The sequence below is a fragment of the Dromiciops gliroides genome, chromosome 1 (genome assembly GCF_019393635.1).
Source record: "Dromiciops gliroides isolate mDroGli1 chromosome 1, mDroGli1.pri, whole genome shotgun sequence".
Classification (NCBI taxonomy): Eukaryota; Metazoa; Chordata; class Mammalia; order Microbiotheria; family Microbiotheriidae; genus Dromiciops; species Dromiciops gliroides.
In genome coordinates, this window is record NC_057861.1 from 303,381,374 (window position 1) to 303,396,933 (window position 15,560).

The window sequence follows — 15,560 nt, forward strand, 5'->3', positions numbered from 1 at the left end:
CTAAACTTTGTTTTAGAGATTTCTCTGAAGTTTTAATCCAGTGTTGGGACAGTGGCATAGAGAGAAATATGACAACTCTGAAGTCACACTCAACAGGATTGAACCACATACCTTATGAGGGTATTTGGGGCCTTAGGGAAGAGAGAAAGAGAGAGAGAGACAGAGACACAGAGAGACACAAGAGAGAGAGATGAAAATACAATACATGAAATTATGTGTCATGCTTTTCTTAGTAGAAGGTGAAATAATAGGTAATGTTATTTCATTATGCAAAACATTAAATTCACCCTGTTTTGACAGTTTCAGATGATCTTTACTGTACATGCATACAATATAGAGGATTACAAAGAAAACTAATTATTTTGAAATAGGTATCAAAATCTTTTTTGAAATCCATGGACTCTAGATTAAGAACCCCTGTTTTAAATAATGAATCTCCACTTTTACAATAACTGATTCACACACAACCTTTCAGGAACAGCACTACTATATATAAAGTCAAGCTATACATGTGTTGGTCAATCCCATCCTCACACTGTGAGAATCATCCATTCTGATGACTCGTGGTCACTGGCCCAAGGAGACATTGCTTCAGTTCTTGAAAGGGCTTCTTAATAAACATAGTCAGGACCAGCCCAGTGGTAAATGTTAAAAAGCAGTGTCCTGGGGCAGCTAGGTGGCACAGTGGATAGAGCACCAGCCCTGGATTCAGGAGGACCTGAGTTCAAATCCGGTCTCAGACACTTAACACTTACTAGCTGTGTGACCCTGAGAAAGTCACTTAACCCCAATTGCCTCACCAAAAAAAATTAAAAATTAAAAAAAGCAGTGTCCAGAGAAAAGATAGAATTAAGGAAGGAAAAGAAGGCAGAGTGGGTATGATTATTCTCTGGGAAAAAAATAATTAACTGACATCTTTCCTTTTACTTAGTAAACATGTGATTACAAGCAGGGCTTCAATATAAACACAGGCATGCAGATATAGATATAGATATAAATATATATAAACATATGCATTGGAGCAAAGCCATTCATACCTTTGCCTAGGATTTCCTCTAGTCCTCTCATATATCAGCACACTTCCTAGGCCCTTCCCCATCTATCATAGCACACTTATCTCCCATGGAAACTGTATTACTCACACCCATCCCTCCTCCCCAGAGATCTAAGCTTACTATAAGATTAGAAGTCACAGACAAATTGCAGATTTGTCAGGGAATCCATCATACTGATGAAATCATAGGTCCAGCCCAAATAACGATGATGGGAGGATAGACACAGTTAGTGATATCATTCAATATCAATTTTTAATACCCAAAAGACAATGACAAAGCAAATGCTTTGTAGTAATATTATAAAGTGGAGCACCTAGGTGGCACAGTGGATAGAGCACTGGGCCTGGAGTCAAGAAGACCTGAGTTCAAGTCTGTCTGACCCTGGACAAGTCACTTAACCCTGCTTGCCTCAGTTTCCTTATCTGTAAAACAAGCTGAAAAGGAAATGGCAAACCACTCCAGTATCTTTGCCAAGAAAATCCGAAATGAAGTTACAAAGAGTCAGATATGACTGAAACAACTGAACAAGAACAAATAGTATAAAGTGCTATTTATCTTTATTTCCATTTAGATCTTGACCAGTAGCTTCCCTCTCTAAATTCCATAATCCTAGGATTCACCATTATGACTTCATCAAATAGCTCTGTTGACTAGTTGGCCCCCAAACCCTTGTTACAGAAAGAAAAATTATAAGGATGTCATATTATGCCAAAACACTTCTCCCTTTTTCAAGAAAAAGCAGAAACAATTAAGCTCAAAGAAAATGGCTTTTTATCGCCTTCATTTGCCAATGAAAGAGCAGATTGTGTCACAAAGAGCCAACAAGAGAACTCACCATGTTGGTGTCAGTGTAGTGAATAAGAGTTTCCTGAAGGCCATTGTACAGTATGATCAGCATTAGATGTACCAAGTAGCAGGCGTAACTAATGTGGGCAAGTAAATTCCAAATGTCACCAGAAAGCACTTGATTCACCAGACCTGTGAAGAAACAGTCTTTGACTCACTGTGGTAGTAAACACTTCCTTTCAGCCTGTATTAGATACTCATTTTTGCTTCCTTTGGCTTGAAAGTCAAAATCTAGGAAAACTATCCTAAGGAAGCATCTACTTATTTGGATTTAAAAGGGATTAACACCATTACTAAAACCTGAAGGAACAGCTTCCTTTCACTGCTAGTGGGCCTAGAGAGGTTAAGTCCTATGTACTCATGTTCCCTGACAACAAATTAACACTTTCTACTACACCACACTGCCTGTTATTACCAATCTTCCTGGCTGTTGAAACTAGGCCATGAAATGGGCATATCATTAATTTCTTTATAAACCATTATGGTTACTAGAACACCACTTAACAGACTTCTTAAAGGAACTATGTCTTTTTTCAGAACTCATATTTGGGGGGGGAGGGGAAGGGGGATTGAAACAAAACATACAGTTTTTAAAAATAAACCCAGAAATATGGAAGTATGTTTTATATAACAAAACATGTATAATCTATATCAAATTGCTTTCCTTCTCAAGGAGGGAGGAGAGAAGGAGAGAGGGAGAAAATTCTGAATTAAAAAAAATTTTAATGAATGCTCAAGATTGTTTTTACACGTAATTGCAAAAAATAAAAAACAATAATTTTTACATTAAAAACCAAACAGTGGCTTAGCTGCAGTAAAATTTTACAATTTATCATCATTGAGTCAACATCATTCAGTGAATGGTTATTTCAGCAATAAAAAGTCCTTTATGGTCATCTTGTATTTTTCCTTTTTCCCATTTTTACATTAGTCACCCTCCTAGAAACAAAACAAATGACTCAATAATGCACATCCTATGCTATCCTATACCTCCATAGCCTTCTTGACATGCAAAAATGATCCAACCCACAGGAACAGCCTACAGAGTCCAGTGAAGTGCCTGATAGCGGGCAGCTGCCACTGAGTGTCAAAGGAATCATCCACTAAACATGGCAGAGACACTACTGCTAAGAGGGTGACTAAGCAGCAAAGCCACCCAGCAAGAGGCTGTGTCTGGGGGAGGAAAAATGGTGTTTATAGGTCATTTGGTTATTTTGTAGTGCTGCTCTTTCTTCCTTCCTTTCATTTTTCCATATGTCCCTTTATTCACTGCAATTGCTAAAGCTGTCTCTGCAGTATGCTTTTGTGAGCCCTGTCTCAAGGCCAAAGTATGGCAACAAAGAGTATCTTGGATGTATGTGTGAGGGTTGGGGGAGGGATGTGGATTTGTAATGTTCTGACCACAGTCTGTGTCACTAGCTCCAGAATGCTTCCAAGACCTTCCTTTCACCCCTATTGCTTGAACTCTAAGGTCTTAGTCCCTTGGAAACATGTAGGGAAGTTGTCTGCTGCCTTCCTTGACTTTCTTCTCTCTGGTTATCTACTCCAGATGGTGGGCCAGGCAGAAAGAAGAGGATCATAACAAATTTTAGAACAAAAATAAGTCTTGGGAATTATTGAGTCTACCCCCTCCCATTATATAGATGACCAAACTGAATCTCAGAAAAGCAAAATGTCTTGCCTAAAGTCACACAGCTAGTTAGTAGGAGAACAAAGCTAAACCCTAGGCCTCTGATTTCCAGTCTTTGCATTTTCCTACACTGCCTTTCAAGGAAGGACTTACCTTGCTCTTGAGAATATTAGCCTGGTCATTGTGGTGCATGAAAATACTGAGCATCACGCACACGGGCAAAGGTCTGTAACAGCAGTAGGACTTGTTGTAGTACTCCAAGAAATACAAGACAGCTTCGTGTTCTCTGAAAGATTTGAGGAAATTGGGGCAGTTAGGTGGCCCAGTGGATAGAACACCCACCATGCAATCAGGAGAATCTGGGTTCAAATCAAGCCTTAGACATTTTACTAGCTGTGGGACCCTGGGCAAGTCACTTAACCCTGATTACTGACCCCCTCACACCAAAAACATTGAGAATGCTAAGAAAGTCAAAAGATTTAGGCATGAAAGGAAGCAGGAGCTCATAGATCCATGGGCACGGGGATCAGTGCAAGTTGGAGAAAGCAGGGGCTCATAGATCCATGGTCATAGGGAGCAATGCAAGTTGGAGAAACAATCTGATAGAGTGGGAAGACAACTGACTCTAAGATCAGAGGACATGGATGGGTTTGGATACCAGCTCTGTTACTGAGTGACTCCAAGTGAGTTTATTTCAGGGAGCCACATTTTTCTCAACTATAAAACAAGACAGTTGAATTAAATGATCTCAAAGTTCCCTTCTAGCTGCCGTTAGGTTGCACGATGGATAGAGTGCGGGGCCTAGAATTAAGACTCTGACACTTAGTAGCTGTACAGCTCTGGGCAAGTCACTTAGCCTGTGTCTGCCTCAAGTTCCTCAACTAAAAATGGGGATAATAATTATCCTCACAGGGTTCTGAGGAGGATCAAATGAGATAATATTTGTAGAGCGCTTAGCACAGTGCCTGGCACATGCATAGTAGGTATGATATAAATGCTTATTTCCTTCCTTTTCCCTTCTAGATCTAAAGCCCAAGAGTTTTAGAAAGAAGCATAGTTATCTTCGGAAACTAGAAGGAAGGGGAAGACAGGAAGGTATTAAAGTGTGAGAAAGGGTTGAGGGAGCTTGAATCAAAGTGCCTTGAGGTGAGGTCAGTTATTAGAGAAAGTAAGAGTTTGAATTTGAACAATTATAAGATATTAAAAAATATATTGGGGGCAGCTAGGTGGCGCAGTGGAGAAAGCACTGGCCCTGTATTCAGGAGGACCTGAGTTCAAATCTGACATCAGACACTTGACACTTACTAGCTGTGTGACCCTGGGCAAGTCACTTAACCCCCATTGCCCTGCAAAAAAAAAAAATATATATATATAATGCACTGTCTGGAGCTACAGGGTGTCATAATTATGTCTCTGTTTTGTATTTTACCTCTTATTCCAGAGTTACTGGACCCATTAAGAAATGTACTTTTGTCTTTATCTGTGTGAACCACATGTAAGTAACCATCATCCCAAGCCATTCCTCCCATTTCTCCAAGTAAGAGACAACAGAGACTTCATATTTGAATCCTCAGCAAATATGGAAGTGGCTGAGGGGAACATCTGAAAAAGCATTTCAGCAATGGCTGCTGAGTTCCCACACACTTTGGAAAAGTTCTGTACAGTAGCTGAGTGTTGAGAAGTTTTGAAGAAAAAGGGGGTCTTGATATGGTATGGATGAAAGCTGGGTGGGAAGAACTCAAAAGGAAGGGAGGGGAAGGCTCAGAAGAAACAATGAATGGGTCCTGAGCAGAAAGGAATGGGTCCACAGCTTGTTAAGCTAGAAGGAGAAAAACAAGGCTGGGAAATCCAGGCCTACCCTGTCTTATTGAGCTTCACAGTTATTGCATTTTTTTTTTACAAATTGAAGGTTTGTGGCAACCCTGCATTAAGCATGTCTATCTATGCCATTTTTCCAAATGCATGTGTTCACATCTGTCTCTGTGTCACATTTTGGTAATTCTCACAATATTTAAAACTTTTTCATTATTATTATTACTTTCATCATCATCATTATTATTTTATTATTATTATTATATCTATTGATATGTTATTAGTGATTTGTGATCAGTGTTCTTTGATGTTACTATTGTAATTGTTTGGGGAGACCATGAACTTCAACCAATTAAGAGTGAACTTAATTGATAAATGTTGTGTGTGTTCTGAGAGTTCCACAACCAACCTCTCCTCTCCCTCCCTCTCTCTCTCTCTCACTCTCTCTCTCCCCTAGAGCCTCCTTATTCCCTAAGGAGGGATAAAATTATATTAATAATTAATAACCCTACAATGGCCTGTGAGTGTTCAAGGGAAAGGAAGAGTCAATAGATGAGGCAAACTCCATTGTTGTCTTATTTTAAGAAATTTCCATAGCCTCCTCAGCATTCAGCAGCCACCACCCTGAAGGGTCAGCAGCCATCGACATTGAGGCAAGACCCTCCACCCGCAAAAAGATTATGACTTGCTGAAGGCTCAGATGACAGTTAGCATTTTTTTTAAGCAACAAGGTATTTTTAAATTAAGGTATGTACATTGTTTTTTTTAGACATAATACTATTTCACATTTAATAGCCTAAACTATGGTGTAAACGTAACTTTTATATGCACTGGGAAACCAAAAAAATTCACATGAGTTACTTTATTGAAATATTTACTTTATTGCCATGGTCTGGAACTGAACCTGCAATATCTCCAAGGTATGCCTGTATAGATTTAGGAAATGAAGGCTGGGTAGGGGGATTAACTAGTTGAGGGCCTGGAAATTCAGAATAAAGAATTTTATTGGGTTCAAGAAATAATTGGGAGTTGTATTCTTCTTTTATACTCTCACTCTTGGTGAAAAGAATTTTAAGAGCAAGTACAGTCCATATTTCCTTTGTATGCACGTGTAGAATTCCACATGCAATCTTAATGGCTTAGTAGTTTTAAGGGAAAGAATATATTAAAAATTCCACCTGGGGTGAACATTTACCTCAAATGTACTCATAAGAATAGGGAATAGATTGTGATTTAATTGGTAGAGAGAACTGGCTGGTGAAGAAATTCCCCCTACTAATAAAACTCAACACCTTCTCAGAAACTTAAAATTCTTAGAGTTGCCTAGATGGGTGGTGTCAAACTCCAATAAAAAGGAGCCATTAAACTTTTCATAGGGATCTCCCTGGACTACATATTGATTGAGAAAACCAAACAGTATCCTTATCTATGTTCTGTTCTATTGTATTTTTAAAAATATTTCCCAATTACATTTTAATCTGGTTGCCTTCTGGCCCCATTTGATTCTCTGACCTAGAGGACCTAGAAGTTAAGTGATTTACCCAGGGTCACACAGACGATATGTTTCAGAGATAGGACTTCAACCTTCCTGGCTTCAAAGCTAGTTCCCTGCCCTCTACTATACCATGCTGTTACTAATAGCTTATTGTACATGTGTGCACATCTGTACACACATGTGCATTTGTGGGGGTAGATATGTATGAATGCATATGTGTAAGCATATACACATATAGTATTTTGAGATTGACAAAGTATTTTCCTTGGGATATGCCAGTGAAGCAGATAATATGAAAATGCTAAAATGTGATGGTATAAGTGATGGCGATAGATAATAAAATGGTGATACTAATAACATCTACCACATTAGATCATTGTGAAAATCTTATGTAACTGTTAATTATAGGTAGGGCTGTGGTTGTTGTTCAGTCTTCTGACTCTTCATGATCCTGTGGACCATACTATCCATCAGGTTTTCTTGGCAAAGGAATTGGAGTGGTTTGCCATTTCCTTCTCCAGTGTATTAAAGCAACTGGAGGTTAAGTGACTTGACCAGGATCATACAGCTAGTAAGTATCTGAGGCTGGATTTGAATTCAGGTCTTCCTGACCCCAGGCCCAGGCTTTATCTACTGAGCCATCTAGCTGCCCCTATAGGTAGGGTGCATATTGCCAAATCCTCTTATCATCTCTTTTGAGTTTGCTGACCATGGGGTGGGGGAGGAGCATCAATCAATCAGTCATCAAGCATTTATTTACCACCTACTATGTGCCAAATTATGTTCTAGCTGTTGGGGACAGAGACAAAAATGAATCAGTCCCTGCCCTCAGTGAACTTACATTCTCTCAGGGTAATCAACATTTACACATGTAAAAACATGGAAGATATATACAAATAAATACAAGGTAATTGGGGTGGGGGAGAGGCACTAGCAGCCGTGGTAAAGGAAAACGAGGAAAAGCTTCATGTGGAAGACCGCATTTGTGCTGAGCTTTGAAGGAAAGGTAGAGGAAAAGAGGGAATGAATGATATTACAGGCCTGGGGAAGAGCCTGAATAAATGCACAGAGATGGAAACTAAGAGTCACATGTAAGGAACCATATGGTAGAATACAAAAGAAGGACTCTACCCCTTACCTTGCTTCTAATGGGGATGCAACAGGAAGTTTCCAAGCCAGTGAAAGCAGTGATGGCGAAGGATGTCAGGAAGAGTACAGCTCCCAGGAATCTCAGGACATACTTACCTCTGGGGAGAAAAAGAAGACAACTCTCAAGAGTGAGCTCTCCAGCTTCCTTAGGCTGCAAAGCTTAAACACCTAAGGCCAGGGAAGGAGTAGTTTATTAAGTGTCGATTATATGTCTGGCACTATGCTAGCACTAAGGCATTGAGGTGATGCAGTAGATGTAGAGCCAAAGTCAGGAGGACCCTGGAGTTAGGAAGACCTGAGTTCAAACCTGGCCTCAGAGACTTATTAGTTGTGTGACCCTGTTTGCTTCAGTTTCCTCATCTGTAAAATGAGCTGGAGAAAAAAAATGACAAACCACTGCAACATCTTTTCCAAGAAAACCTCAAAAAGGGGTCATGGAGAGTCGAATAGGACTGAAATGACTCGCTGATGATGGGGCTAGCACTGGGAAGACAAAGATAAAAATAAAAATAATTCCTGTCTTCAATAAGCACAGAATGCTGAGGGAGGAGAAAGGGGAACATGTGCCCTGACAATAAAAATACATAGAAAAGAAATGCAAAGGAATTTAAGGACTGAGGATCACTAACAGCTGCAGGAATTAGGAAAGGGTTTTGGTAGGAAGTGGCGCTTGAGTTGAGGCTTCAAGAGAGGGAAATGTCCTGAGAGGAACTGCGAAGGCATCAGAGTGGGAGATGGGATATTCTATACAGGGAACAACAAGTTAGACGATTTGGCTGGAAAATAAGAGAATCAAAGACAATCATCCTGGAAAGATAGTTGGGAAGTTGGGAAGGGCTTTAAATGGCAAGCAGGGAGTTTACATTTTATCCCTAGAGACAATAGAAATCCACCACAGTTTCTTAACCAAAGAAGAGTGCCCAGGTTAGATCTGTGCTTTGAGATCATTCATTCTGCAACTCTGCAGAGACTGACTTTGAGATGAGTGAAGCTGGATGCAAGGAGTCCAATGAGAAGGTTACTGCAGTAGTCCAGGAGAGAGGTGGCCAAGGTCTGAACTGGGGTGATACAAATCATTGCAGTTGAATATCATGTAACTCCTCTGGTATGTTGAACCCTGTTCCTGTTCCTTATTCTTGAAGATAGTGTGTGTGTATATACACATACATGCATGTGTATGCATGTGCATGTGTATATTGTATTAGTATAAATGTATATATATTATACTTATATATATATATATGGACATATACATTGACTTGGGAATGTATTATTTGCTGGGAGGGTGAGTTTCAGATTTATCTTTTGTTTACTATGCTACTGATAGCTTAATATTGAAATGAGAGTGTATTATCTTTTGCTACATTTGCTGGATGGTGGGAGAAGGTAGCAAAGGGGGCTAGGGAAGATCAAACAGTTGAAAACTCTACCACAGATAATCCACAGATTGTAAATCCATCCATAAATAATTACACCTTTAAAACTTTGCTGAAACAAAATAAATAGAATTGATTTAAAACTCAGTGTTGGCAGGATTCCAGGGGAAAGCAAAACATACATCACTGGCTGGCATTTTAAATTGGTCCATTCTTGCTGATGAATAGTCTTGGGTGCTATGTATGTAGCAAGAATTAAAAAGCTCTTCAGGGGCAGCTAGGTGGCGCAGTGGATAGAGCACTGGCCCTGGAGTCAGGAGTACCTGAGTTCAAATCCCGCCTCAGACACTTAACACTTACTAGCTGTGTGACTCTGGGCAAGTCACTTAACCCCAATTGCCTCACTAAAAAAACAACAACAAAAAAAGCTCTTCATACCCTTTGACCTGGTAATCCCATTTCTGAGAACATACTGAAAGAAATCACCCCAAAGGGTAGAAAAATAATTTGTGCAATGTTATTTCTAGCAGATCTGAGTATGGTGTTTAAAAAAAAACACAACTGGAAATATCCTGAATGCATCATCTAGTAAGAGAAATAGCTTATAAACTATGAGTTATTAATACAGTGAAATATACAGGGATTTTAAAGGACTATCAATATGCAAAAATGGACTTATGAGATAATATTTAATGAAACTCATAGCACAAGTTAACGCATATAATGATAGCAACTATAGAAAAATGTAGTAAAATGTAAGGTTCTTGAAGGCAGCACCTCTTTTTTTTTTTAATCCCTGACACTTGTACAATGCCTTGCACACACAGAATGGTTTTTAGAGGCAGCTGGGTGACATAGTGCACAGAGGACTGTGGGCTGGAGTCAGGGAAACCTGAGTTCAAATGGAGCCTTAGGCACTCCCTCGCTGTGTGACCTTGGGCCTCAGCTTTCTCATCTTTAAAGTAAAGAGATTGGACTACTTATCCCATTAGGCTGATTCCAAATGAATTTCTGATTCAACTGGACAGAAATCAGAAGAAAACTTTGAGGAATGTCAATAATTTAGCATTTGATATTCAATTATATTTGTTTTTCATAGAAAGTTGCTCAAGTTGTTGCTATTGTTCAGTCATGTCTGACTCCTTGTGACCCCATTTGTGGTTTTCTTGGCAAAGATATTAGAGTGGTTTGTCATTTCCTTCTCTAGCTCACTTTACAAATGAGGAAACTGAGGCAAGCAGGGTTAAGTGCCTTGCCCAGGGTCACACAACTAGTAAGAGTCTGAGGCCAGGGCAGCTAGGTGGAACAGTGGATAAATCACTGGCCCTGGATTCAGGAGGACCTGAGTTCAAATCTGACCTCAGACACTTGACACTTACTAGCTGTGTGACCCTGAGCAAGTCACTTAGCCCTCACTGCCCTGCAAAATAAATAAACAAATAAATATTTTGGGGGGCAGTTAGGTGGCACAGTGAATAAAGCACCGGCCCTGGATTCAGGAGGACCTGAGTTCAAATCCGGCCTCAGACACTTGACACTTACTAGCTGTGTGACCTTGAGCAAGTCATTCAACCCTCATTGCCCCAGAAAAAACAAACAAACAAAAACAAACAAACAAATAAGAGTCTGAGGCCAGAATTGAACTCAAGAAGATGAGTCTTTCCAACTCCAGGCCTGACACTCTATCCACTGTGCCAGTTGGCTGCCTGATGGTTAAGTATCTACCTTTTAAAAAGCTTTCTTTTCTTTTACTAAGGCCCTGTGGGGAGGGGTCAGGGAAGGGCCAATTTGGCAGCATCCCAGGCCCAAATGAAACTCACTTTCTATAGATGAAGATCACAAGGGGTGTTGTAAGATGGAACTGGAAATCATCAGTGAGATACCATGTCCAGCCATTGTACTGAAAACAGAGAGAAAGAAAAAGGCACATCTTTCTCACACTTTCCAGCAAAAATAAACTTCCTGAAACTGCAGCTTTTCCTGACTACTCTGACGATGAGAAGGGGGTGCTAAAGGGGAATGTTTGGACAGCTGCTGAACACTTCTGTGGGCAAGTCGTCTCCAATGGGGCCGAAAGGATGTTTGGGCAGCTGGTGGGTCATTCTATTGGCAATTTTTGCCCTCTGAGAGACTAGGGGAATGAGCATAGCCATGTTCAGAACCACCGAGTGAGGGAACTGGGATTCTGCTACAGAGACATTGCAGGGGAGGGACAATAAGCAAACTTCTTCCTCAAAGCAGTCAGTCCTTCAGCCCACTCTCTGTGCACCTTGTGATTTTGCCATGGCCCAGGCCACATGGCATAACAGTCCCCACTCCTTGCCTGATTAACCCTGGACAGCCACCCTCCCACTTGCAGACTCCCATCATCAAGGGATCCCCCATTCTCCCAACTGAAGCCAAATTCATTTGCAGGGGAAAGAACGACCTCCTCTGTAAGATAAGTGTGTGTACACACACACACACACACACACACGTGTGTATATGTGTGTGTGTGTGTGTATATATACAGATATACATACACATATAAACTGGAAAATTAGTGTATGTAAGTATAAATTTATGTATATATATATATATAAACTGTTTGGAAATTCAGTATGTATATACACGCATGTATATGCATGTACATATAAATTTGGAAATTCAGTATGTATGTACACGCATGTATATGCATGTACATATATGTGCACATATATACATACATGTGTACATTCACACACATATATACATACATATATAAGTGTGCGTATGGGTGTATATATACATACATATCTTAACTGTTTGGAAAATCGGTACACAAATTCCTAATACCTGGAGAGTTTCTATGTAGCCCTGGTGATGCTTATAATCCTATTTCCAACATTTGATTAGAGAATTAAAAAAAAAACATGCTCGTTGGATACATATTATGATACCTTCTGCAAAAGAGTGGACCTGGATGGTGTTTGGTTAGTCTGACACCATCACCACCACTACCACCATCAATCCCTACTAAATTTGCACCAGAGAGAAGAATTTCTAATCATAGTTCTGGCCACTGAGCAATTATCTGACATCAGAAGATGGGCAAAAGCCCATATTTAGCCTAAGATTCACAGGAAAAATGAATCACAAGAAGGGGAGAGGATAGAATATTCATTCATTTGTTATTCATTCAACAAATTGTGGCTAAATACTAATGGCAAAAATGGATATCATAGAGGAGATCCGTTAATGTCATGGGGTTTGATGCAGTCATCACAGTATCATTTACCCACGGGAGCATCCATGTATAGGGATTTCCTCTTCCATTTGTATATTGCAAAGGACATCTTCCATGACACAGGAAAACACCTTTGTGGAGTATTCATATTTCTGTTTTGTGTCTCACTTGGCATTAAGAGGGTCACTGAGCAGAGGAAATCTTTGGAGATTGTGATCATTACAATTCATTTGTTACCTACCAGTACCCTTATGGCTAGCAAATTTCCACCATCTGTTACTCTCTTTATCCCTCTATTACTTAATCATCTTCTATGTAGGAGTAAACCAAATCCCAGTTCATTTACAGTTACAATCTCATACCCATGTTCCACTTCAACTCTGTCTGCCTCTTCCACCGTGCCCTCTGCATTTCCCATTCCATAATGACCACACTTCCCTTCATTCTGAATCTCTTCCTTTCATGCTCCTTCCTCCTTCTGGAGCTCATAGAGACCTATCTCCCTCTGGATGACACTGCCTCCCTAGTCATCCCACACATGCTCTTGATACTGTCTTCTTCAGTCCTTGTCATCAAACTGTCCCCTTGGTCATCCCCTTTCTCTCTCTAATCTTCAGTCTCTGTCTACTTCTTCCTCAGCACCTCTGAGCATGCCCAAGTCTCTCTGATCTTTATAATAATCTCCCTAGACCCTATCATCCTCTTGAGCTTTAATTCTATATTTTTCTCCCTTTCTCAGCCAATTTCTAGAAAAATAAACCATTTGCAATCACCATTTCCACTTCCTCTTCTCTCCCAGTCACTCTTCACACCCTTGCAATCTGGCTTCCAGACACATCACTCAACTGAAACTACTTCTCCAAAGTTACCAACATGCTCTTTAATTGTCAAACCCAATATTTTTTTCTCATTCCTCATCCTTCTTGTTGCATATGACAGTATTGATGACTCTTCTCCTCCCTCTCTTTTCTCTGGGGCTTAATGACAACGACTCTCTCCTGGTTCCCCTCCTATCTGCTGTATATGATCACCCCATCTCATTTTCTTTTGCTGGATCAGCATCAATATCAAACTCCCTAAATGTGGGTATTTTTCCAATGTTTCTTCCTTGGGCTTCCTTCGCTTTCTATACTTTCTCTCTTGGGAACCTTATCAGCTCCTTTGTCTTTAATTTGTCATCTCTAAGCAAAGGCTCACAAACCTCTATCTCCAACCCCAAACTCTTTAAGGACTTTCAGTTCTGAATGATGAGCTGCTTATTGGACTTTTCAAACTAGATGTCCCAAAGAAACCTCAAACTTAAGACATACAAACTAAATTTATTACCTTTCCCCTACAGCCCACCAATCTTCCCCAAACCCAGATTTCTGTTAAGGAGGACACTATTTTTCTAGTCTCTAAGGTTGTAACCTTGATTCCTCACATAGTTATACCACATATCCAACTGCTTGGCAAATTTTGCCATTTTTACCTCCACAATATCTCTTGTATCTGATGCCTTTTCTCTACTCACAACACCATCTTATTTTAGGCCCTCATCAGCATTCACCTAAACTAAGTAATGCAATATTTTCTTAATTGGTCTCCCTATCCCAAGCCTCTTATTACTCCTTTTACTCTAATCTAGCTTTCACACAGTTGCAAAATCATTTTTCTTAAGTGCAGAGCTGAGCATTTGACTCCACTACTCAAAATATGACAGTGGGCCCCTCTTGCCTCTAAGATAAGATATAAATTCCTCTGACTTTTAAATCCCTTCACAATCTGATGCTAATGTATCTTTCCAGACTGATCACACATTACTTCCTTTCCCCCTTACTCTATAGTCCAGCCAAACACCTTCTCTCTTACTCATGCATGGTACGCCATCTTCCATCTTTGGACCTCTGCACAGGGGCTCTGGCTATCCCTAATACATTGGATAAACTTATAATAATAATATAATAAAAATTTAAAAACTTTCTTAGTTAATTTATATTTTTGGTACCACGAAAACTAACAAACTATTGTTTTATATAGCTAAAGGAAGCAATAAAATTGATCTAGAGGAGGAAAGGTCAAGACTCTCAAGGGAAAATGATGAAAAAAAGTAGTAAGGACAGGGATCTAGCAATATCAATCTCAAACTATATAAGGCAGCAATCATTAAAACTATTTTGTAATGGCTAAAAATAGAAAAAGTTGGGGCAGCTAGGTGGCACAATGGATAGAGCACCGACCCTGGATTCAGGAGGACCTGAGTTCAAATCTGAGTTCAGACACTTGACACTTACTAGCTGTGTGACCCTGGGCAAGTCACTTAACCCCAATTGCCTCACCAAAAACCAAAACAAAACAAAACAAAAAAACCCCACAAAAATAGAAAAAGTTGATCAATGGAACAGATTAGGGATACAATATACAAAAATCAACAAAAATGGTGGCATAGTGTTTGATAAACTCAAAGGCCACAACTACTGAGACAATCAATGACTCACCAAAACTGCTGGGAAAATTGGAAATGAGTTTGACAGGAATGTAAACCAACTGCTCATACCATATACCGATATAAGTTCAAAATAGATACATAATTTTGTTTTGTTTTGTTTTTTGGTGAGGCAAATGGGGTTAAGTGACTTGACCAGGGTCACACGGCTAGTAAGTGTCAAGTATCTGAGGCCATATTTGAACTCAAGTCCTCCTGAATCCAGGGCCAGTGTTCTATCCACTGTGCCACCTAGCTGCCCCTACATAATTTTGATATTTAAAAAATCACACCACAAACAAATAAGAAACAAGGAAGAAAATATCTGTTACATCTATGGATAGGAAAAGAATTTGTGACAGGAAGGATAGAGAAGATCACAGAAGATAATAAAATGGACAATTTTGATTGTATAAAATTAAATAGTTCTGTACAAACAAAATTAATGTAATTAAATTAAGAAGGAAAACAATTAATTAGGGGAAAACATCTCAGTGGCCAGTTTTTCAAATAGTAGCCTGATGTAAA

The 15,560-nt window shown here is 39.6% G+C and overlaps 1 protein-coding gene across 1 annotated transcript in view; it reads right to left on the reverse strand.

Moving 5' to 3' along the window:
- Positions 1–544: 544 nt before the first annotated feature.
- The window catches only part of LOC122748670 (O-acyltransferase like protein-like), an 87,286-nt gene continuing 72,270 nt past the window's right edge, over positions 545–15,560 (reverse strand). Inside the window, 8 exon segments of the mRNA XM_043994482.1 lie at positions 545–663; positions 1,875–2,033; positions 2,892–2,984; positions 2,987–3,074; positions 3,685–3,817; positions 7,977–8,024; positions 8,026–8,085; positions 11,184–11,263. Coding sequence (XP_043850417.1) covers positions 545–663; positions 1,875–2,033; positions 2,892–2,984; positions 2,987–3,074; positions 3,685–3,817; positions 7,977–8,024; positions 8,026–8,085; positions 11,184–11,263 — 780 coding nt within the window.